Source organism: Gopherus evgoodei, chromosome 1 (assembly GCF_007399415.2).
Source record: "Gopherus evgoodei ecotype Sinaloan lineage chromosome 1, rGopEvg1_v1.p, whole genome shotgun sequence".
NCBI classification, from domain to species: Eukaryota; Metazoa; Chordata; order Testudines; family Testudinidae; genus Gopherus; species Gopherus evgoodei.
In genome coordinates, this window is record NC_044322.1 from 189085843 (window position 1) to 189111910 (window position 26068).

The 26068-nt window shown below is 45.1% G+C and overlaps 1 protein-coding gene across 1 annotated transcript; it reads left to right on the plus strand.

The window, feature by feature from the left end:
- Positions 1-1551: 1551 nt before the first annotated feature.
- POGLUT1 (protein O-glucosyltransferase 1) lies at positions 1552-21237 on the plus strand. The gene is made up of 11 exons (XM_030580649.1): positions 1552-3154; positions 5605-5695; positions 6314-6457; positions 9282-9417; positions 12112-12233; positions 14664-14723; positions 16425-16524; positions 18600-18658; positions 19334-19501; positions 20274-20330; positions 20916-21237. Exons 1-11 carry the CDS (start codon positions 3076-3078, stop codon positions 21070-21072), a joined length of 1173 nt encoding a protein of 390 aa, XP_030436509.1. The 5' UTR covers positions 1552-3075; the 3' UTR covers positions 21073-21237.
- The last annotated feature ends 4831 nt before the right edge of the window (positions 21238-26068 follow it).

The window sequence follows — 26068 nt, forward strand, 5'->3', positions numbered from 1 at the left end:
CCAGAGCCCTGGACCCTTTTAAATTGCCGGCCCCAGGGCAACTGCTCCCTTTGACCCCTCCCCCACCCATAGAAGTCTGCGGGGGGGAGGAGCGGACAATGGGGCAGGGACATTAAAGCACTATAGGGCCCTTTGCCGATGCAGCACTTTAATATTGCTGTGCCCCCCCCCCGCCGACTGGGGGGCACAGGCACATTAAAGCACTGCCGCAGCAAAGGACCACCAATGTAGGGATGGGCAGTAATGTTAAAGCACTGCCATGGTAAATGGCTATGCAGTGCTTTAATGTCCCTGCCCCCCTGAGGATCCTTAAAGCTCTGCTGCAGCAAAGGACCATCCTTAAAGTGCTTTAATGTTGCTGTCCATCCCCTTCCACCCCCTCCACCCCACCCGCGTCAGCAGCCCAGCCTGTACGGATCCTACCAGCAGGGCTGCCGACAGGGGAGACAAAAGGGGCAGGGACATTAAAGCAGTGCCTTAATGTGGGCTGGGTATGGACTGGTGCAGGTTCTTACCAGTATGGAGTACCAGCCCCTACCAGCTCACTTTCACCCCTGGGCAAGTCTCTCAGTACAACCTACCTCCTTGCAGGTACTTAGGACTTGTCTGCTCTTAGAAGTTAGGGCAACATAGCTATGGTACTCAGAATTCACACCCCTGAGCACCATAGTTAAGCCTATTTAACCCCCAGTGTAAACACAGCTAGATTGATGGCAGAATTCTTCTGACAACACAGTTTCTGCTGCTCAGGGAGGTGGATTAACTACACAAATAGAAAAACACTTCTACCACTGTACGAAGCATTTATACTATGGTGCTGCACCACCATAGCATCTGTAATGTAATGTAGACATACTCGTGGGAGAGGACAGGATTCCTATACTTCCCTGACTTCCTAGCTTGCTTTGCCCTAGGCAAGGACTACATTACTACATTTCCCAGAATCCCACTCGCCCGGATCTCAAAAAATAAGGTAGTTCCTATCTGCTCTGAGACTGCCTTATCTATCTCAGGTTTTCAATATTTGTTTATAGACAGGGTCAGAAGCACATATAAGGGATGGTTGGGAGAGAGGAAAAAAAAGGAGAGGGGGTGACTACCGTTACTCTCAGAAATTGACTATTTTCTGAAACTTTTTGTCCAGCTTGTAACATCCTTCCAGGAAGATGTATCGCTTCTCTTATGTATTAAAGTCACACCATAATTAACAGACTACTTCAAACTGGTTTCAGATAACATAGTTACACAGGCCATTGCTAGACACTGTGGACAAGGCATCATTCTCAAAATATTTTTCTCTCTAATCGTTTCCAACAAAAAAAGTGGCTTTCAAAACAGTAATGCAGCCTTCTCAAATTGGTTGGCACTTTTGAAAATAGGTAGCAAATTCACAGATACATAGATTATAAGGCCAGGTCTACACAACAGGCTTTTCTTGGTATAACTACATTGTTCAGGGTGTGAAAAATCCATAGCTCTTGTGTGACATAGTTATACCGACCTAACTCCAAATATAAACAGTGCTATGTTGATGGGAAAGCTTCTCCTGTGGCCATAGCTACTGCCTCTCAGATAGGTGGATTAGCTACACTAATGGAAGAAGCTTTCCTGTTAGCATAGTAGCATCACCAGTAAAGCACGACAGCAGCACAGCTGCACCACTGCTGTGCTGTACGTGAAGAGAAGCCCTAAGACCGGAGGGAATCACTGTGATTTTCTAATCTGAGCTCCTGCATAACACAAGCTAGAGAACATCCCTGAATTTATTCCTGTTTGACCTAGAAAAGGATCTAATCTTGATTTAAAAAACAGCCTGTGATGGAGAATCCACCGCAACTCTTGTTAAGTTTTCTCAATAATGAATTACCCTCACTGTTATAAATGTGTGCCTTATTTCAAGTCTGAATTTGTCAGCTTCAGTTTCTACCCATTGGATCTTGTTATCCTTTGTTTGCTAGACTGAGGAACCCATTATCAAGTTTGTGTTCCTCATGTAGGTACTTACAGACTGATCAAGTCACCCCTTTACCTTGTCTTTGTTAAGGTAAATTGATTGAGCTTCTGGAGTCTCTCACTATAAGACATGTTTGCTAATCATTTACTCATTCTTGTGGTACTTCTTTGAATTCTTTCCAATTTACCAATTTCCTTCTTGGCTGACACCAGAAATGGACACAGACTTCCAGCAGTAATAGCACTAGTGCATTGTCTGGGCACTAGCTTCAAGCAAATGAACCCCTCAGCCCTGGCTCTCACCCCCTTTACTTACCCTGTGCAGTGCCCTTTGGAGGGGTAGAGTGACCAGACAGCAAGTGGGAAAAATTGGGACAGGGTGGGGAGTCATAGCCACCTGTATAACATAAAGTCCCAAATATCAAGACTGTCCCTATAAAATTGGGACAGCTGGTCTCCCTACTGAAGAGACAGGACATAGGTGCTGGAACTAGGGTGCTGCCACACCCCCTGGTGTGAAGTGGTTTCCATCATATACAGGGTTTACAGTTTGGTTCCATGGCTCTTAGCACCCCCCCCCACTATACAAACTGTACCCCTGAGGTGGGGCAATTCCCACCCACCCCACAGGTGGCGTTCACGTGCTCCTTGCGTACACCCAAGCCAGCAGGGTTAGTGAGGGGCTCCAGGGCTGCAATCCACACCGCAGTCACCCTGGACAGGGAAGGGCAGTGGTCTGGGTGCACCCCCTGCCCAGGGCTGAGAGCGGGGGGGGGGGGGCCGAGGGAGGCTGGGGATGTCCCAGACCTGCACCCAAATCCCTCTGAGATGTAACGTGCAAGCGTCCGGCACTACAACTCCCAGCAGGCAAAGCGAGTTTTGTCCCGGATGCGCTGCAGCAATGTGACCGATGAGGAATTGACTAGGGCGGCCACCTTTGTGCGGGGCGCGCCACCACCTTCCCCGCTGCGGCGGACATCTTTGTGTGGGGCGCTTTTCGCCCTTCGCTCCCCCGACTTCCTTTTTTTCTTGAATCAGCCGGCGGCCCGATGGAAGATGGAGGGGCTGGCCGGGGGCGCGCAGGCGCAGTAAGCGGGCGGCGACTGCCCGCCGGGCTGCACAATGGGGCCGCTGGTGGCGTGGACGCTGCGAGTGGCTGCCTGGTCCCAGCTGGTTCCCAGCCCGGGGAGCAGCGCGGCAGGTGAGAGGCTGCGATCGGGGCGGGGGTCCCTCCCAGCAGCACCCCCCCCCGCACTGGGGAGCGGGGTATTTCCCGCCCCCAGAGCCCCGGGACCCGTCCTGCTTTGCCCGCTGCCGCCTCTGGCTCTCAGTCGTCCTCCCCAGCTCGTGCCTTCCCCTGCGTCCCCAGTGCTCGCTTCTTCTCGCCTCCAGGGCTCGGGCTTCTCCGCTCCGGGCCCTTGCAGCTCTGCCCCCATCCCCGCCTGCAGCCAGGTCCCGTGGGAGCTCTTCTGCCCGCCTAGGAGAGGCTGCCCCTTCCGTTTGGATCAGCCTCCTGCTGGTCACTGTGCAAGCTCCCTCAGCCGCCTCGCAGGCCTCCGTGACCAACCCACTCTGCTCAGATGCTGTCTGCGGCGTAGTTTAGGATAGGAAGTACACGCTCCTATATCCAAATGAAGCTACTCTCCACTCTGGGGTTTCATTTGGTAGTATAAAGTAGTTTAACTGAAAGCCGGAGACTTCTCCAGGCTCACCACTTCATGATGCTTCTCCTGGACTTCTATTTCCCTCTGAAGAGTTTTGCTGCTGTTCTTTATTGCAAGTAGCTCCAACCAGCTGGTATAAAGAGCTTCTTCTTTGACCCTGGGTTTACTCTAGTGCCACCCACAGGAGCCTCCTTGTAGGTCTGTGTCTACTCTTTACCCTTGTATCAGGCCTCAGCTCCTCAGACTTCTCTAAGCAGGGTACCTCTGCCAGCCAACTTTAGGATTCTTTGAAAAGACTCACCCTGACTCCTGATCTCTCATTCCTGAGAAAGCAGGATCCCTCTTATATAAAGCCTCACCCAGACTACCATCCTGTGATGCCTGACCACATGACCCAACCACCAGCCAAATCTGAACTCATCACCTGGGAGGTGGAAAACTAGGCACAGGTCGGGATCAGCCTCACTCCCCTTACAAGGTGACAAAGAGTCCTGTGGCACCTTACAAACTAAGGGCTTGGCTACATTGGCGCTTTATAGCGCTGCAACTTTCGCGCTCAGGGGTGTGAAAAAACACCCCCCTGAGCGCTGCAAGATACAGCGCTGTAAAGCCTCAGTGTAAACAGTGCCACAGTGCTGGGAGCACATCTCCCAGCACTGCAAGCTACACCGTAAGGGCTGTGGTTTACGTGCAGTGCTGGCGCTCTGACCACACTCTCACGGCAGCGCTTTGAAATTTCAAGTGTAGCCATACCCTAACAGATTTATTGGAGCATAAGCTTTCGTGGGTGAATATCCACTTCATCAGATGTCGTTCATCTGACGAAGTGGGTATTCACCCACAAAAGCTTACGCTCCACTACTTCTGTTAGTTTGTGAAGTGCCACAGGACTCTTTGTCGCTTTTTACAGATCCAGACTAACACGGCTGCCCCTCTGATACCTGTCCCCTTAAAAGGCTAGCCCACCCAGTGACAGAGGTATTTTACAGTTGTAATAGGAGAGTAGCCCAGCTACTGCAGAGTGCACCTTCTTGAGATGGCTCTGTGCATGTTCACTAATTGCTTTGGAGTAGTCCTAGTAATATACAGCACCTACATCACACATGTCCCTTTATCTAGATGTTTGGTTGAGTAAGGACAATGCCTTGACAGGAATCCAAGATTTGGGCTCTGGTACCTAGGAGATAAGGGGCAGACATTACTGAGCTTTCTTTCTGTCCCTCTCAGAAGTGGGGAAAAATCAAAGGAGAGCTGATTCCCAGATTCCAAGGCCAGAAGGGACCATTGTGATCATCTAGTCTGACCTCCTATAAAGCACAGCCCATAGAACTTCCCCATAATAATTCCTAGAGCAGATCTTTTAGAACAACATCCAATCTTGATTTAAAAATTGTCAGTGTTGGAGAATCCACCGTGACCCTTGGTAAATTGTTCCAGTCGTTATTTTCTCTCACCCTTAAAAATTGATGTCTTATTTCCAGTCTGAATTTGTCTATCTTCAATTTCTAGCCATTAGGTCATGTCTTAACTAGGTAGCATGTACAAGTAAAAATACTTTCCTTTAAACCACAGGTTCAAATCCAGCTCTCTCTAGCACTGACCAGAGTCATTGCTACCTAATGCTTGTTCAGTGGCTTATGTGAATTGAGTCTGTTCTTTCAATCTGGATTGAGGAATCCACATTAAAAGAACCACTGTCACCTCTGGCACCCCCTTGCTGACAGTTTCAATGGAGAAGTCATGAACTTAATAAACATGGACATTCAACTCCCTCTCACACCTAGAGGCAGCACCACCATGTAATGTGTTAGACACATAGATAAGAGTAGAACAGAAGTGGTCTGTGGTGTTCGACACACACCATTGGTGTCATCAGACCAGCTGGCTTTCATGGACTGGAAGATCCATTCATCTCCTGGTAGCTGCTGTGATAATATAATGGATGTACTATATTAAGTCTTTTTTGTTCTCTCTTTCTTTCTTCCAGATGCAAAATGGAAACATTTCATTGGCCAGATTGACAGAGCAGTGGAGAGCTACAGACCATGTATAAGGGAGAACTGCAGCTGCTACCAAAGGTGAGGGCATGTTTTCCTGGTTGCTTGAGGGGCCCTCTGGCACGAGAGAGAAAATACTCTTGCAGTGCACTGATACGTAGGGTGTAGCTGTTAAGTGGCTGAGAGCTAACCTATCATATCTTCAACCAAGGAGGGAAAACTAGTATTAAAGGGAACACTATTGATGGCCTTCTAAAAAAAATTAGTTGATGGTTCTTGCTGTTTCCTAGAGAAGGGACATCCACACACAAAAGCTACCCTCCTAATTTTCTCCTTGTTGGCAGCATCAGCAGTAAAGCAGGTGACTAACTGGACCATAGTCTACTCTAAATGCTCCTTTTGCCCTCCTGCTGATGGCCACTGCAGAGCAGGACTGCATCACTGGCTTCCTGTGCTTTAACAATCCTGTGGATAAGGGCTTTAGTCTCTGCCCATGTTTATCTGATACCTCTAAACAGCACCATGCTTTTAAATGAAGACAGTGGTGGGAAGAGAAGGAAGAATCAAAATGTGCAGCCTACACAGTGGAGTACTTGGAAGACAAGAAAGCCATCAGAGTAAAGTTAGGAAACATGAGAACTGGGAATGTAATATCTTCCCTAATGTGTCTAATGAAAGATGGTGTCTCTTCTTTCTCAGTGTTAGGGAGCGGGACTTGGCTCCCTTTCAAGGAGGCATCTCCAAGGACCTGCTGTCCGATGTGGTTAGCCGGAAGCTTGGGACGCACTACCAGATCATCAAGAGCAAGTTGTACCGTGAGCATGACTGCATGTTCCCTGCTAGGTGAGAGCAATGCAGAAAATCTCATCCATGCCACAGGGAAATAAAAAATTACTCCAGAACCAGCCACGTGACCACTTACTGAACGGAGGAGTGTTTTGACAGGTCTCTGTCCCACTGTGTGAGGGAAGATCCTGATGAAGCGTGCACTGGATTGAAATCTAGGCTCTGCAATTAGTTGGACCAGGGGTTAGAAGAGATTAGAGTCCCAGAGAAGGCTGGCTTAAATTTTTGTGGGGAGCAAGGTTGGCTGAAAGGGATAATTTTCATTGTTGCTTGGATCAAGGTTGGATTGAGGGTCAGAGAGGGCTAGTGACTGTATCCAAGCTACCTTTATAGTGTGGGAAGATAATTTAGTGCTCTTTTGTTCAATGGAGTGAGAGGATCCAGAGGGAAGATTCTAATCTATTTTCCCTTCATTTGCACCCTCTATCATAGTAACATCCCTTTAGTGAAAAGGGTTGGATGCAGATGCCTTCACGATCCATCAGTGCTGCTCCTCAGTTAACCAGGAGGGTTTACTGCAAAGTAGGGTGGGTGAAAATCTTGGTTAAAAAAAATTCAGAAATATCTTTTTAGTTTTAAATTATGATTTTTAAAAAAAAAATTATCTTTTTATAATGCATTGCTCATTTTTTACTTTCTTCCTATTTAATGGTCTTTAATCATTAAAACAGGTTTGTTTTGTAATTGTTTCTTTAATTAATTTCTTAAATGTTAGTTGGATTTCAGGTTTTACATAGTTATTTTTTTCTGCTAAGGAGGTTCCATGATTAAAATGCTCATCTGTGACATGTGAAAAAAACAAACATGTCTAGGGGCCTCAGTAACATTCTCACAACTTTTCAATAGACTACACTTCCTAAAGTCAAGAAAGCTTGAAATGTTTTGACCAAACTATTGTCCTCCATTAGAGGTTTCCTATTTTGAAGTTACTGGGACATACTCTCCAAGTTGCTTAGGGGCTTTTGAAAATCCCACCAGTAGGTACATAAATCTGGGTACTGGCTCTGTTTTTGTAACTTTTCACTTGTGTGTATTAAAAAGTTCACAATAAGTTTGTTAATATATTGAAAGTATAAATAACTTTTCATTGGTAACATAGTGTCAAAATCTTTGTCACTTCAATACAAAATTGCTTCTAAGAGAAGTTTTTAATGGAAATACAGTTTTAGCTTCAGAGACTGCAAACTTCTATGCACGTGTTTAACTTCAAACATCTGAGTAATGGAAGTCAGTGAGACTATTTGTGGGACTAAAGTTCTGTGCCCAAGTTTTTCAGGCTAAGAGCCTTCATTTTCAATATTTTGAGTTTTTTTCTATATAGCAATTTTGGATGATTAAAATCCCCTCACAGTAACAGCATTTTAAAAAACCCAGCATTTATTATCTAGTTCATTGTACATATTAATGTAAAGTTTCAGTAGCACAAATTTTCAAATTAGTATTACAGAATCTCAACCTGATTTAAATAGTTTTAACAAAATAAAATGCATATGATTTAAATCAGTTAATTACATTATCTTAATTGAAATCACTTCACCCTGCTACAAAGTGACCTGAGATGCTTGCTTCTGTCCCTTGCCAACCTAGAAGGAAACGGATGAGGGGTCCTTCCCTGCTTATGTGCTTGAGAGTAAAGGATTGACCTAAGAATTGAACTGCAGTGTCTTCCACTAGTGCACAGCCTACTGACCAAATCTTCTCACTTGGGGAGAAATCACTTTAACAGAGTTATCTTGTTCTCTTCTGATCTGCTGCATTATGTTTGTGGCTTCCTCAGTCACTCATTAGGTGAAGAACTCTTCTGTGATGGACGTGAATGCTAAATAAGGGCTAACCCGTTAAATTTCCTATGGTTGGGTTAGGTCAGTCCTTGGCTGGGAGATTCTAGTAAAAGCCCAGGTTCTTCAACAAGTGGTATTGATGATTTGGTTGGTGCCATGCTACTTTTGAGTCACCCATAGAGCCAGCTCCAGCCTGATGTCTTGCTTGAAATGGGCTGTTTCAAACGAGACATAAAACTAAGATTTTGACCACTTATAAACAATCCCAGGGCAGTTTTTTCTGCCAGAGTAGGAATGTTTACCCTGCATGATTATAATTACATTCTGCCACTCTAGATTCCCTAGGCAGTTCCATTTGGATGGGTTAGTCTTGATTTCCTGTCCTAGGCAGCTGAGTAGTGGTGTGCGCTCTGAAACTGTTATTATGTTGCCTTCCTGAATTTCACTAGTGGGTGGAGTGATTGCTGTGTCTATTGTCTACAGATTGTACACTTTGTTGAGTGCTTCTGGGGCATTTGGATGACAGGTACTATGTAAATGTCTATTATTAAGGCCGTACTTAACTTGCAATATTGCAATAATTGTGAATTCTGCAGTGTGCCCCTGCTCTCAGCCCCGGGTGGCTGATAGTGGAAAATCGCAGAAAAATAATATTACTTTTCTGCAGTTTTCCATGGCTTGTCTACAACTCAGCTGCAATTTTTTGACAATCATCCCATGATTCAAGTCGGGCCTTATCTATAATACATGTAGAAAAACCTACTCAGTAGGCAGTAGTACCACTCGACAGAAGAGTCCCAACGGTTCATGGAGAAGATGAAAGCATTAATTACCTCACTGTCTTTGTTTCCAACTAGCCCCAAACCTGGCCATCTCATACTTCAGCGTTTGTGTCCTCCAGCTTCATTCTCCCTTGTAGCTTTTCTTTTCCACCTTCTTCAGCTCTGCCCCTTCAGAAGAGTAACTGGTGGGGGAAGCAAAGGCCTGGTGACACCAAACCTTTTGCTCATGGCTTTTCGTTGTATGTCAATTCTCTGCAGATGTAATGGGGTCGAACATTTCATTCTGAAGATCAGCAGCCGCCTCCCAGACATGGAGATGGTAATCAATGTGCGAGATTACCCCCAGGTCCCCAAGTGGATGAAGCCAGTCATGCCAGTATTCTCCTTCAGCAAGGTGAGAGTCTGCAGGCACCTTTGTGATAGTGAGGGACACTGTGACCTGCATTTCATCCTCTAGTTCATTGCAGTCACAAGAGTAAGAAGTTAAAAATTCCTTTCCTAATGGGACACAGGAATTTTTAAGTGAGTAGGGGTTCTACCACAATGTAATTTCTTTTTCCGATGCCCAAAGGCTCCAAGTCAAAATTACCCTTTTCTTTCAGATACAAAACCTGGAGTTGTTTGCTCTTCATATTTATAGACTTTCTCCTTCTAGCTCTCCAGTGCAAAGAATTAGAAATTTGTTCAAGGGAATGACCCCCTCACAAGCTCATGCTCCAGATAAGTGTTTCATCAGTCCAACAGTGGGGTGATGCATACCGCCACTGGATTTAGTGCCGTTCTCCCTGTGGTTCATTATCAGCTTTAGATCTTTGATAAAGTTATAGTTTCCAGGAGTGGCTCCAGGCACCAGCACGCCAAGCGCATGCTTGGGGCAGCAAGCCGCAGGGGGTGCTCTGCTGGTCGCTGCGAGGGCGGCAGGCAGGTTGCCTTTGGCTGCATGCCTGCGGAGGGTCCGCTGGTCCTGCGGCTTCAGCGGACCTCCCACAGGCGTGCCGCCAAATCCGCGGGACCAGGGATCTCCCACAGGCAAGCCGCCGAAGGCAGCCTGCCTACCATGCTTAGGGCGGCAAATTACCTAGAGCCAACCCTGATAGTTTCATTTTAAGATCACTGTTAAGGGAGCGGGCTTGTGGCCTCACTAAAAACTCAGTTGACCATCATATAGTTACTTTGAGTTAATTTGCATATTATAATCCTCTTGGTTGATAGTCCAGAAAAGTAACGGTAACTTTTTCTCATAGCTATGAGGTCACACCTGTGAACTCTAGCTTATAGATTACATCATGGCTGTGAAAAATTACAGGAGTTTATTGAAGTTCCTTCTTTATTTCAAGTGGAATGTGGCCAATGGAGCCAGCTGCTCAGATACCAGTTGGGGTACAGTACAAATGCTTTTACAGAGCCATTGGGAAGTGCTGATAGACCATTGGAGGCTCAATTCCTATAAGGGCCATTTGGCTAGTGAAGTTAAGTGGCATTGCTTAAGGGATTATGTCTTTACGGTGACTTGTAGGATGGTCCCCAGGAAGTCTGATGTGGATTAAAGAGAAGCCATGAGCAGCCTAGATGGCAAAGTGTTGCAGGAAATGGTCATAACAGTACTGCCTATTTTATGACCATTAATGTTTGTAGCTATATATAATTCATATCTTTTTAAAAAGGTAATGAAAGCCATGCTTCAGGGTATTCACTGATCATGCTAGTGGTCAGGAAGAGTATTTTTTTTCTCCATGTAGAGCATTGTACATCTAATCTGGTGCATTATGGGTTTCTCTTCCCCTTTCTCTGTAGCATCTGGTATTAGCCATGGCCCGAGGCAGGATACTGGGTTTAACTGTCCAGCAAATCACATAGCACCTCTTTCCCCTTCACATACATACACAAACAAAACCAGACTCTTTGTTGGGCATGTGGCCTTTCAGTACTACAAGGATGGCACTGCTACATTCCCGGGGGGTGGGCGGTAAGTGAGGGCAACACACTGAGAAACAGAATCTAAGTTTGGTTCTGCTTCCCTGGATAAACCTGCAATCCGTGCTCTGCATGTGTGAGGGCATTTGATTGAAACATTTCCCCCAAGTAAAATGTTAGATTGCTGGAAACCAGAAGAAGGCCAGGCAAGTCACAAAAATGGCTTATTTAACACCAGCTGTTCAGGAAGCTTATGTTCAGTGTGGCAGAGCTCTGACCTTGCCCCAAGGGTCCCACGCGGTTTATGTTAGCCTCAGAGAGTCACTGTGACCTTCATGTAACCCTTCTCTCTCTAGGGCCAGGGTTACAGTCTACTGAGCCATTTTCATCATAAGCCAGCAGGGAGGTTGGTGAGAGAACTCCCATAGTCTTTGTTGTCCCTACGGGTTTATTCAAGAACAATTGAGTCTCCCTTCCTGACAGGGACCTGTCTTCTCTTCCCAGGGGTTTCTGTAGTGGCAGGTTGGGGGGAACCTGGGCCCACCCTCTACTCTGGTTTCTGGCCCAGGGACCCTAATGGCAGCATCTGTTGGCAGCCAACCTTTCACTGCCAGAGTTGATACATTTCCATGGGCTACTTCTCCACAGCTCCCCTGCTTCTGTCTCTCAATGCCTTCTTCACCCTTACTGTAAGACTCCCTTCCAGTGGTTTCAGGGTGTCGTCATTACCCAGCCCTTCAGCCACATTTCCTCTCCTCTGGCTCCCTACCTCTCTTTGGTCTGACTGGAGTGAGCCCTTTTATAGCATCAGAGGGGCCTTAATTAGAGTCAGGTGCTTAACAGCCTCACCTGACTCTAAGGTTAATTGGAGTCAGGTGTTCTCATTAGCATGGAGCAGCCCCTGCTCTGGTCTGTCAGGGAACAGAAAACTCCTTATCCAGTGGCCAGTATATCTGCCTTCTGCTACTCTGCTGTTCCCAACTGGCCTGGGTCTATCACATCAGGCTAGTTACAAGGAATTGTCCCTATCATGTGTACTGGCTAAATACCTGTGTGTGGTTTTTTTTGTTTTTTTTTTTAAATAAAGCCCAGTTGCTCCTCTTCTTAACGGTGAGGGTGAAACTTGGTTAAATGCATGGCCACTTGTATTCCCGGTGATTTTCTTGTTTTTAAGACTTCTGAGTACCATGATATCATGTATCCCGCCTGGACGTTTTGGGAAGGGGGACCAGCTGTTTGGCCAATTTACCCGACAGGTCTTGGGCGCTGGGACTTAATGAGAGAGGACCTCCGAAGGTATGTTTCAGGAGAGAGGAGTTTTTTTCATAGAAAAGAAACCACTCAGCACAACTATGCAAGAGAACCTCCTAGCATTGATGCAATATGGTGACAATAACTTCTAAGCCAATTAGGTCTATTTTCCTGAAGCCAAATCATCTCGTGCTCGGGGGGACTGTTTTTACACAAGAGAAGAGACAGGACTTTTCTAAGACAATAGCTCTCAACCTTTCCGGACTACTTTACCCACTTCAGGTGTCTGATTTGTCTTGTGTACCCCCAAGTTTCACCTCACTTAAAAACTACTTGCTTACAAATTATTTACTTTCTCATTTTTACCATATAATTATAAAATTAATTAGTTGGAATATAAATATTGTACTTACATTTCAGTGTACAGTAAATAGAGCAGTATAAACAGGTCATTGTCTGTATGAAATTTTAGTTTGTACTGACTTCGCTAGTGCTTTTTATGTAACCTGTTGCAAAACTAGGCAAATATCTAGATGAGTTGATATATCCCCTGAAAGACCTCTGTGTACCCCCAGGGCTACACATACCGCTAGTTCAGAACCACTGATCTAAGGGTAAGTCTGAACTGCAATTAAAAAACCCATGGCTGGCCTGTACCAGCTGACTCGGGCTTGTGGGACATGGACTGTAGAGCTGTTTAATTGCTGTGTAGACATCCAGTCTTGCAGTTTAATTTCAGGGTAGACATCCCTGTGAGGTTCCCAACACTCAGGCTGCAGCCCGAGCCAGAATGTTTACACTGCAGTTAAACAGCCCCACAGCACCAACCCCATGAGCCTGAGTCAGCTGGCACGGGCCAGCTGTGGGTGTCTGATTGTAGTGTAGACATACCCTAGGGGATCAGAGTAACTGACTAGTAAGCCACGAGAAGTTTGTGAGAGGGTATTTTTCATTTGGCCATGATATTCTTTTGTCAGTCTAAGGGTTGGTCTCCCTCAGAGAGCAGCACTTAGGCCTGGTCTACACTACAGAGTTAGGTTGGCCTAAGGCAGCTTACGTCGACCTAACTCCGTAAGCATCCACACTAAAATGTCAGTCCCACCGATGTAAATCTCCCACTACACCAACTTAATTGCACCTCTGTAAGAGGTGTTACGCTTAAGTCAGTGTAGTTAGGTTGACCCCACAGTGTCTATGTAGACACTGCATTGCTTGCATCAACTGTTGCTGCCTTTCAGAAGCCATCCCACAATGCCCCACACTGGCAGTTAAATCGGTGCAAGCACTCCTGGTGAGGACATGCACCGCTGATGCAAGGAGCATAGTGTGGACCTGCAAAAGTGATTTAATTACTGCGGCGGCTGTATGTTGATATAACCTAGGTCAACTTCATTTTGTAGTGTAGACTTGCCCTTAGGCTATGGGAAGGTGAGCAGTTATAGGAATGCAATGGGAAACAAAGCATTTTGAAGCAAAGATCTATTAGCAACAGACCCCAGGGTTAAGTATTTTCCTCCTTGAATTCCTAAGGCAATAATTAATGCCCAAAATACAGGTTTAAAAAAAAAAACTGGAGGAGCATTAATAAAATAAATCATTATTTCTCAAGCACAGAATTACGCCAGGCATCTAATGGCATGATTTTTTAAAAATAGCTTTCCACCTTAAAAAATGTACAATCAGATCCATGCAAGCAGATTCTCCCACCCATATGGACCCCCAGTGACTTCATTGGGGCTCCATGCATGTGCAAAGGTTTACCTGCACAGAGCTGACTGCAGGATTGGGACCTATGTTTTAGACAAGACACAAGTGAGAGCAACAGACATTGGGGAAGAAAGGACAAGGATTACAGAAACTAATCTTGTGGGATAACAATTCTGACATGCATATGTTTTGGTGGATGTGTGAACATACACATTAGACACACAAGCAGTATATTTAAACTTTCTTTTTATTTTGTTTTTCTAATGGTTCAGTGATGTGTTTAAATTTAAAACGAAGGTGGTTCATGCAACCATTAGCCTGCAAATTTAGGGACTGAACAATGTTTTGCACGTACAAGAGAAGTAGAAAGTAAAAATGCCTAGAAAGTGCTCATTTGATTTGCATGACCGATGCTCAGTGAAATGCAAAAAAAGGAAAGCAGCGGGATAAGTAGTGAAATGTGAACTGGAGTTTTAGAATGATTTAAGTTTCAATAATTCACAGTACTACTGATAACACAGGAAAGAGTTTGTTTTTGTGTGTATAGATTGATATACACCCCCCTATAACATCTTGGCTAGAGAGCTACTGTCTGTGGAAAAGGCCCGTCTTGTTGGGCTTAGCCGAGATGTTTTTCTGCTCTAATGAAAGAATTGGTTCCCATCAAACCTCAAGAATAATGAAATGTGACTATACTGCAGAAACTGAGGACACTTTTTCATGCTTGTGTTAAATTATTTATTCTCACATATTAAAAAATGTTTCCAGATCTGCAGAAAAATGGCCGTGGAAGAAAAAAATCTCCAAAGGATATTTTCGAGGATCCAGGTGAGTGCATTTTCCAACTCCAGGTTATTCTGGCAATATAGGCTGCCAACAGGTGCCAGTTTAATTAAGACCAAAATAAGGCTGATGAAAATATGCACTAGCTTTTTATTTCTGGGGATCTTTAAGTACTACTTGACACAGCAGTTGCCATTTAAAAAGCAGTATGTCCAGTTCTATGACATTTCCTGTGCTAAGTGTAGGCAATATTGCAAAGACCATGCCAAAGGGAAATAGTGCTGCACAGCAAATAATGCTTTGTTTCACCCTCAGCCCACCACATGGCTACTGCTGTTTTTGTCCACTTCATGAGGAAAAATATCTGACAGAGTTAGGTTCAGTCACTAGTTTCTGCTTGAATCAGTAAGAAAGCAGAATATGTTTGGCTTGAGGAGCAGTAGTGGAGCTGCATGGGGTTGCATTTAGGGGTACTGCAGCTGGAAGCAAGCCTTCCAGCCCAAATAAATAGACTTGCACTAGCATGCTAAAAAATAGCAGCGGTGGACGTTGTGGCACTAGCAGAGGCTTGGGCTAGCTACTCGAGCTCAGACCCACCCTGCTCCCTGGATCCAAGCTCAGGTGGCTAGTGAGCCTCAACCATTGCCGCAGCATCCACACAGCTACTTTTTAGTGTGCTGGCACAAGCCCCGCTAGCCTGAATCTGTTGACCTGGGCTGGGAGGCTTGCTCTTAGCTGCAGTGCCTTACAGTGTCAGCTGTCTGGACTTGTGAAATTTTCTCTAGGTACTAACCAAAAATGTAACCAAAATATGTTTCTGAAAAGCAAATTGGGTCCACCACCTTGTACAACATCCTCTCGGCTCATATACCAAGCATTCGCTGCCATTTGCAACTAATTTAGTGTAGTAAGATATACATATAACAATAGCGGTGGTGAGTGTGCTAGGAAGAGTTCAGCTGTTTTAGTTCTTAATTAATGAATGGTTTGAATAAGGACTCTTTTTGTTCTGTATTTTGCTTCCCTTGCAATGGGAACTACAGCTATTTTGATATGCATTGGAAGGTTTGTCTGGTATCATCATAGCTCCTTTTTGGGCATCTGTATGCTTTATTTTGTAATTCTCTGCAGCAGTGCACTTTAGTGACTCAGCAAGTATCCTTGCAGCAATGATGGGACAAGTAAGGAAGGAGCAGACTATTTTTGTCCTATTGTTTATAGGTTGTGCATTTAAGAAAACAGACATGAAAATGTGCAACTCTCAATAGTGTATCCAGGGGGCAAAGAGAATGAAGATTTCATTCAGGTCACACCCATGTTAATTTTTCTCCTAACAAAGGGCCTAATCCTAAAAGATGCTAAACATCTCTGAACTTCATAATTTAGATATAAATTGAGAGTAGTCCGCACTTCTCAGGATCAGGCATGAAGATAATAGCTCTTTTGCTGATTTGTTCTGAATAATGTTTAAAGACTATACCACTTAAAACTAAATGGGATAAGCGAATATCACTTAGTTATTCCATTTCACATACCCCCTGTCCCCTTTCCCCCAGATATGTCCTCCTACAGATATTGTGAGCAGCATTTACCAATATTGCCTTCAGGCCACACAAGAGCCAGTCTGATAGAGACTAGGAGGTATTTCTGTCTTGAATCCCATTGTTAGTTGGCTGTCATGCAGGCGTGCGGAATTGGAGACATTCAGAATGACACTGACTGATCTGAATGTTGTTTCTCTTGCAGAACAAGTCCTGAGAGGGATCCCCTCATTGTTCTGTCTCGAGAGAACCCAGAACTCGTCGATGCTGAGTACACTAAAAACCAGGCCTGGAAATCTGAAAAAGTAACCACTAAGGAGCTAACTGCATAAGCAGCTTAGGAAGCAATAGTTTAAAAAGGGCGATTTCAAGTGCTTTATGTAAATGTTGCTTCTTAGGAGACTGGTGATAATATTGGTGGGGGAGGCTGTGTCACTAGTTAAGCCACTTCTAAGTCAGGCGTTCAAATTATTGCCATCGGATGGCTGTAACTGTCTAATGTAGGTACGGGCATGGCTCCATCACTGCAGTCTCTGAGCATCTCACAAGTATTTAAAAATAAGTAACAAGCACTCCCCCTTCTCCCAGTCTGTAGGATAAGTAACTTGAGGAGTTTTTTTTCTTGTGTATGTGTGAGAGAGACAGAAGAGGTTGTTAAGAGAAAGTAGCATCAGAGAGAGGAGTTTTCCGTGTAGATCTGAATGCAGCGAGAGCCAGGGTCATTTCTATCTCTTTCAGGCATGAGTCCCTTAGTGTAACACAAGTCCTATGCAGTTCTGTTTCCAGCACTTGTGAATCTCCCCCTGGTGGTTGATAGACTTTGGAGTAGGGTGACCAGACGTCCCGATTTTATAGGGAAGTCCTGATTTTTGGGTCTTTTTCTTATATAGGCGCCTATTACACTCCCACCCCCACCCCGATTTCTCACATTTGCTGTCTGGTCACCCTACTTTAGAGTGAATTCTGCATGCACTCCCTACTGAATATAGAGAGTGGAGCACTGGAGGGATGTGGTCAGGATGACCTGTGATGCTATTGGTGTTTTATCCCAGTTAGAGCTTTCCCAGGGTGGGTGGCTTCAATCCTAGAGTTGCAGTAACCAGACCAGGAGGTCATGAATTCATGGATTGCTGTAGCCCAGTCTGTGTTTGATGGACTAGAGCACAATCTTCTTTTTATCTTTTGCTCTCCTGGTTATTTGAGCATCTAGTAGCCTTAACCTGTCCAAATGAACCCTAAAGCTAGAGACTGACTTGACGAACTGAGGGGAGATGCCCACAATTGTGGGGGAAGCAAGTTCTTTGAAGTGCTTCCCTCTGCTACTAGCTCATTCTTCCCTTGGTTTGGCTTTAGCCAGCTGCTCTTTTTCCAGGTGCTGCTTTTGAATAGGCACTGAGAAATCTGGGCAACTGTGCTGCTCATGTTTGATATAGAGTTGGTGCTGTCATCTGGAAATGGCTGGCACTTCAGCTCAGGTTGTCTGACCTGCTCCCCCAAAGGCTTCATATATGTGCTGAACAATAATGGAGAGGGGAGGGTAGAGCCTCATGGGACTCCACCCATGAAGGCTATAGAGGAACTGTTGCCCATAACAATCTTCTGCTGTTCTGAGAAGAAAGATCTGACCCACTGAAGGCATCCTTCTAGGAAGCTGGACTGAGATATTTCATTGTCAGTGAGGAAAATTCTTGTCAGTTTGCAAAGACCATCACTTAGATTCAGACTGTGGTAGCAGAGCAGGCTCTTTAGGGGACAGAGGGCTGGGCATTCTCTGCTCGAGTTTAGCCATTGTTGTTCACTGAGGTTTTAGACATGTGGGAGAAGCAACCAGAGACAGTAGCAAAGATTATTTTGGCCCCTGTGATTGAGGGTGTGTGTCTGCTGAGGATGGGGGTCTGGGAGTCAGTGACCAACATGGCTTTTTGCTATCTGCATCTGCTCAGGAGGTTGCAACCCTTCCTCTGTTATGGGGGAAGCTCTCACTGTGACTGACTGTTAACTCTTCAGGGAACACGTTGGAGGCTTTTTAACAGTTCCTGTACACTAATCAACACTTTCCCCCAGCACTATTAACTTAGAAGTTCCAGTGCACACACAGATGAGGAAAATGCATTGCTAAAGCCCAACCCTGTTGATAGTCATTAAGTAAGAGACTTGCTCTTAGAATGTTTGTAACAGACAGAGAATATTTCTCAGGTAAAGATGAGAGAGGCCCCCAAAGATGCTGATGCAATTAGAAGCCAAACTGGTTTTCCATGACCAGGGAAACTTTTGAGACTTTAGCCGTATTTATGGTTTGTTGAAGAAGAAGCCTTGCGCAAAATGTGATCAGAAAATAAATTGTACTGAAGTAATATTTTGAAGTCTCATTTTCTTGAAGGACACACTTGGGAAACCGCCTGCGAAGGAAATTCCTCTGGTCGATCACTGCAAATACAAGTGAGGTTTTGCTCAATAAATCTGTTCAGGAGCTGCTGAAATCTTGTCTGATTGTTAGTGTTGCTAGGCTTGTTTGTTTTAAAGTGTCATTTTCTTTTTAAGGCCCCAATCCTGCAACTAAATCCATGCAGGCAGGCAGATCTCTGCACCTATGTGGAGTCAACTGAAGGTTTGGGAGAGCTTAGTTTGGCCTCTTTAAATGTCAGTGTCAAGAGACTGCCAAGTCTGGAATGTAAAGGAGAACTGAAGAATTCTGTGGAAACTAACTACAAAAGCCTCCTTTACACCAAAATGTTTAAAATTAAGCATGTCCTTTTTACTTCCCTACCAAACCCTGAGTTCAGGGTTCTCTACAGTTGTATATATTACTAATCTCCATGGCATAAGAAATGCAGCTCTTGGTCTGGTATCTGTAATCTGACCTTGGCAGGTGAAGTGTCTTTGTTCTCACTTTGTCACTAGTTCTTACATTAGAGGCAGGGGGGATGGAAAATGCAAACCTGTTAGCTGGAGCCTAGTCTCTCCATGCACATTTTTCATTTGAGGTGAGGGCACTTAGCATTTCAGATTTTAAAAAGCAGCCAAAGTTTCAAAAAGTGCTTAAAAAAATCCTGAGTTAGTGGATGGGGAATGCCAATACAAAATCAAATTTTTCTTTGCTTCTTTTTTTTACAGATACCTGTTTAATTTCCGAGGGGTAGCAGCCAGTTTCCGCTTCAAACACCTCTTCTTGTGTAGCTCATTGGTCTTTCATGTAGGGGAAGAGTGGCTTGAGTTCTTCTACCCACAGCTGAAGCCTTGGGTACATTACATACCAGTCAAACCAGACCTCTCTGATGTCAGGTAGGAGACTAGAGTTGATTTTCTGGAATGACTCAATGATCCCAAGTGTGTTATGCAGAGTATTTCATGCAGTGGGCTCTGTGCTACCCATGCTACTCAAGGTATGATCAGGCTTGGGTTGTATTGACAAATACCCACGCTCTGCTCGTATTCAGTGCACCAAAGGTAGAAAGAACATCATGTGGCATTTGCTGATCCCTTAGACAGTGGAGATATATATGTTTCATTCTCCTTTCTTTGTAAAAGAAACAAACACAATTCTCAGTACATATTAGTCATACAGGAAATAGTTTAGAGCCATAGACATGTTGAGGAAAAATATATTATTGGCCTCATTAGAGATACACAGTAAATGTTGACATTCTTCTAACATAAGTTTGATTATTGAAGGTATTTTTGATTATTCCTTACCTTTTTAGTAGTAATATCTATTCTGAGATCTAGGCCAGGAGGATGTTGCCGATGTTCAGCATACCTTGAACCTAAAGGTTAGAAGTGAAAATTGAGACAAGCCCTCAGTATTTCTGACTTAGAGTAAAAAGGAGAGCAGTCATCTTAGCTGTTAATGGTTCCAAACATTCGTCAGCTGCCAGAATTCAGATTCCTCCTTGTCCCCCCCAAGACTGGTAAAAGTTTGGTTATGAAAGTAGCAGCACCAGCCACATGCTTGGCTTTAGGATCCCCAAATCTAGTTCTGCCACAACACACTAGCTGGGTGTGTGGTATTATGCATTGAGCCAATACTTATTGCAATTTTTCTTTTTCCTTTTAGGGAGCTGTTGCAATTTGTAAAGGAAAATGATGATGTAGCACAAGAAATTTCAGAGAGGTAAATTGTGTATTCTTCCTGATTGTCAAACACCCATCCTCCAATACTCTTTGTGCGTACAGCATTCAAAAGAGATACCTGTCAAGTACAACCTGGTGATAACAGTGCACAATGTAGTTATCTTCAGCAGGGAGAGTGGCGAGCGCAGGGTATTGATAACAGAACTCTTCACCTCTAGTTCAAATCTGATCCATGTCAATAGTCCTCCAAAGAGGTATCAGATCCTGATAACTTTTGTTCACTGTACAAAATGAATTAGCCCCAGGGAGCAAATGTCCATTTCACAAAAATGCTACCACCAGAACTGGCAATAAATGTCAAATAGGACTGATTGGTGGGGCAATGTAGGGGAAGCTTGCAGTGCCACTTGCTAGGCTGTACCTGTCTTGTGAATAATTAGTCATCAGAGCTGCTAGTGGTAATGAAAGGTGTCACATTAATATTAATAATAAACAGTATATACCGCTGTACATCCAAATTCTCATGTTTTCCCATTTTAAAAAAAATAGCTAAATCCAAGGATTTTTCATCTTCCAGGAACAAAGTTTGACTTTGAGCTGTCACTTTATTTTTCTTTGCCTCCAGGGGGCACCAGTTCATCATGGACCACTTGCAGATGGAGGATGTCTCTTGTTACTGGGAGACTCTGCTGACTGAATACTCTAAAGCCCTGACTTACAAAGTTAAGAGGAGGAAAAACTATGATGAGATTGTCTCCAAACACTTGAAAACAGAACTTTAAAACCATTGTGGTTCTCTTTCCAATTCAAGGCCTGGGACTGGTGGTCACTGAAAATCCAAAAACTGGTGTACCTTCTGTTACTCTTCTTCCCTTAGGCTTGGTCTACACTACGCATTTAAACCGAATTTAGCAGCGTTAAACCGATTTAACCGTGCACCTGTCCACACAACGAGGCCCTTTATATCGCTATAAAGGGCTCTTTAAACCGATTTCTGTACTCCTCCCAGATGAGAGGAGTAGCACTGAAATTGGTATTGCCATGTCGGATTAGGGTTAGTGTGGCTGCAAATCGACGGTATTGGCCTCCGGGCATTATCCCACAGTGCACCATTGTGACTGCTCTGGAAAGCAATCTGAACTCAGATGCACTGGCCAGGTAGACAGAAAAAGCCCCGCGAACTTTTGAATTTCATTTCCTGTTTGCCCAGCATGGAGCTCTGATCAGCACGGGTGGCAATGCAGTCCCAAATCCAAAAAGAGCTCCAGCATGGACCGTACGGGAGATACTGGATCTGATCGCTCTATGGGGAGACAAATCTGTTCTATCAGAGCTCCGTTACAGAAGACGAAATGAGAAAGCATTTGAAAAAATCTCCAGGCTATGATAGACAGCGGCCACAGCACAGTGCTGTGTGACAAGCGTAACAGAAAGCCAAAGAATCAAATGGACGCTCATGGAGGGAGGGAGGGGGTACTGAGGACTCCAGCTAATCCCACATCCCCACAGTCTCTGAAAAGCATTTACATTCTTGGCTGAGCTCCCAATGCCTGAAAGGTCAAAAACATTTTCTTGGGTGTTTCAGGGTATGTGTCGTCAATTTACACCCTTCCCGCGACACTGTTTTTGCATTAGGATCTCAACCCAGAATTCCAATGAGCGGGGGAGACTGCGGGAACTATGGGATAGTTACTCACAGTGCAATGCTCTGGAAATATACGCTAGCCTCGGTACATGAACGCACACCGCTGAATTAATGTGCTTAGTGTGGCCGCGTGCACTCGACTTTATACAATCTGTTTTACAAAACTGGTTTATGTAAAATCAGAATAATCCCTTGGTGTAGAGATACCCTTAGATTTATTATCTCATACTCTAAAGGAGTGGTTCTCAACCGGGGTCCACGGACTCTGCCTGAAGTGTCCATGAAAGACTGAAAACTGACTGAACAGAATTCAACTATATATACAGACAGTGTATTTCCAAAGGGGTCTGCAAATGAAAAAAGGTTGAAAACCATTGCTGTAAAGCTACAGCAAGCAGCATTATTGTCACTTCAAAACAGTTTGTGTACAGTGATAGTGAATCACGTTAGCTAGACCCAAAACTCCCGGAGAACATATATAATCAGTGAGGCGGTTGACTCTAGTGCTTAGAGCAGGGAACTGGCAATCGAGACTCCTGGGTTTTGTTACCACCCCTATCTCTAGCTCACTGAGCCTGATCCAAAGTCCATTGCAGTAAGTGGGAGTCATCAGTGGCCTTTGGATCAAGCCCCAAGGGACCTCAGGCTAGTCATTTAAACCCTCTATGCATCCCTCCATGTATAGACTCCTATTTGGGGCAAATTGCCAATGTTATTGTGATTGTGTGATGGCAGTTTGGGTACAAGTATTTCCTGTCAGCAGCCATGGTTGGTATTTTAGGTTACAGTTATGGGTGGATTAGGGCTGTTGTTTTTAAGTCTGTAAAGCACCCAGATGTTAACGCCATGTTGGACACTAAAAAGTACTTTTTGAACAGCTAAACTGCCTACCTCACTGAGGGTTATGATAATGGATGAATGTTTTTAAAGTGCTCTCTGATCCTGAGATGTGAGGTGTGGTCATAATGCACAATGTTCTCTGTCTTTGCAACCCTAAGGTGTACACCTCCCATCCCTTGCATTTGCCCTAAATAATCTCAAGGCCTTGCATAAAGACCGGCTGTCTTTTGACCAAGGATAATCTGGATAGAGGTTTTAGTCTGTGCATTCCTTTGGGCACTTTTAACTTATGTTTTAAAAGTTGGGTTCTTCTTCGAGCGATGTTCCTGTGATTGCTCCACTCCAGGTGTTGGTGCATCCCTGCACCTTCACTCGGAGATTTTTACACCAGTACTCGTACCGGTCACGCACGCGCAGAGCCTGCCTCCCCCCCCCCCCCCCGTGCTCTCAATGTACCTTAATGGTACGTGTGTGCGACTGGTCTCCTCAGTTCCTTCTCTACCATCCCTGGCCTGAGACAGAACTCAGCAGACTTGTTAGAGACTTTCTCTTCCTTTGTTCAAATTCCTTCCTAGTTAGTTTGTTACCAGTTGTACTTAGTTACCATCTCTCTCTCTCAATAAATAAATAAATACATAATTTTTTTTCTTTGTTCCTGTCAGCGGCAGCTGCTTCCGACATGCCTGGCTCCCCACGCTTTAAGCGCTGCTCTACCTGCAATGATGCCATCCCTCTTTCAGATGGCCATTCAAAATACATAAAATGTTTGGAGGAGTCCCACATCCCCCCAAAATGTGCCCACTGCAACAAGCTTAAATCCAGGGTATGGAAGGACAGGGAGCTGAGACTAAAACTGCTTTTCTTTCAGAAATCTCTAAGATTAGCTTCAGACCTGGGTGCTGACTCTGCTGCACACCCCCCCCACCCCCCCCCCCCCCCCCGCCTCAAAGATTGAAAAACGGCACTTTCTCTCACCCACAAAGGGAACTTTGTGGGACAAGACTTCCCCGGGCAGGTCTGCAGCCTCCCTCCCAGCGCTTTCCCAGCTGGGCACTTTTGACACCCTGGGCTCCTCTGGCACTGCGCGAAACCCGCCTGCAGCGGTAACACAAAACTCCAGTGCCAAAGCTTCAGGCTTCCAGTTGCCTGCCTCTCATATGGCACTGTTCGGCACCACAAAGGAAGTGGGGCTGACACATTCTGACATGCCTGACCCCTCCTGCAGGCTGTTATTGCTCTCACAGCACCGGCACCTGCTGACCTGGCCAGCAGTGAAACAATGTTCAGGACACCAGTGCAGAGAAACTTCACAGCAGATTTCTCTTGCACAGCCCTCAACTTACAGAGGAGCCCCAGCACCACAATTTACACAATCAAGGGACCGGCTGGTGTCATCTATCCTGCAGTCACCCCTACTTAATACCTACTTCTCTCCAAATGCTTAGTCAGGGTCTGGACAGCCTTTCTCCATTGATAAGGAAGCTGGACTGCAGGGAGAATTTTCACCATATCAAATCTCCCATCCTCAGACCCCAATCAATAGAGGTCATAGAAAAATTACCTCGTCCTACTCTCGGGATCCTGCCCCGTGGTGCATAAACCCTGGATGGCACCACCTATGCCCTTCCCACCACAGTGGCAATATTGGGCTCCATGGGCATCTTATTCTCGAGACCACACTCGCTATGCCACCACCGCCAGGCATGACACCTGACCGGCAACGCCAGCTGATGAACCTGCCTCCGACGTAATGCAACAGGCAGCACCGTCACAACTGCAGGATCAGTGACGACATGCCTCCAACCCAGTAGACCCACTTGTTATGCCTGATGAAGCCTTACTTCCTCCTCCCCTGACATCTTTGGATGACTTCTCAAAATTTCAAGACCTTTTCAAAGAGTTGCGAGTGAGTTAATTCTTAACTTGGAGGAGGTTCCTGAACAGCAGCATGAGTTAATGGACATCCTGCAGCCCTCTTCTTCTAGAATTGCATTACTGATCAACGCAGCCCTTTTGGAACCTGCTACGGCCATCTGGCAGACTCCCACTGCAAGCCTACCTACCTGTAAACGAGAGGACGGCAAGTACTTCATCCCTTCCAAGGGCTCTGAATTCCTTTTCATTCATCCAGTGCCAGACTTGCTGGTGGTAGATGCAGTCAACCAAAAGACCAAACACCAGTTTCCCCCCTCCACCCCATCTGATTAGATCTGCTCAGATGTAAAGTATATGCATCTTCCACGTTACAATTTTGCATTGCTAATTAAACTGTCGTTCTGGCAAAATATGACCACAAAAATTACAAAAAATTCATAGACTTTATTGGTGACATTCCAGAAGAAAAGAGACAACAATTCATGGCTCTAGTTTCCGAGGGACAAATCATTTCACATACCGCTCTTCAAGCGGCTCTCGATGCAGCCAATACTGCAGCAAAATCCACTGCTACAGCAGTGGTCATTTGCCGAGGTTCATGGCTCTCCTCTTCTTCCTTTCCTCGAGAGGTCCAGAATACCATTGAAGATTTTCCCTTTGAGGGCGACAAACTCTGCCTCCACAACGAATGATGTACTTCCATTCAATAAAGTACTCAAGGACAACTCTCCGGTCCTTAGGAATTCAAACGCCTACAACCAGAAAGCAACAATGTAGATCTCAACCTTACCAATGTCCACGCTACCCCGCATATACCCAGCACTTCCATAGATCACATGAGCAACAGCAATGCCAGAGACCCAGATACCAGTGTCGTCATCCCAATTGCTCGGCAGCATCTCAACCCCCTCCAACTAATAAGCAGATTTGAAGCCTTGGTCGAGGGTTTAGAGAACAACGTTCCCACTTCAGCACTTACAATGTATGTCCCTATTTTTGGACACTGCCTATGACCATTCTCCCATCAATGGCAGAACATTACCACCACCAAGTGGGTTATAGAGGTCGTCACAATTGGTTATTCCATCCCTTTCCTATCCTTGCCTCCTTTCTACCCGCTCACCCTCCCCTTCCCTCTACAGGGATCTCTCTCGCAAGCAACTGCTCCTCCAAGAATTACAACATCTCCTTTATTGGGAGCAGTGGAACTCGTGCTTGAACGACACAGAGGGAAGGGGTTTTATTCCCATTATTTCTTAACAGAAAAGAAAACCGGGGGATGGTGACTGATCCTCGACCTCAGGCAGCTCAACAAATTTATCAAAAAGCAAAAGTTAAAAATGGTTACTCTCACCACCATAATACCAGCGCTGGAACAGGGCGATTGGTTTTCAGCCCTCGACCTACAGGACGCCTAT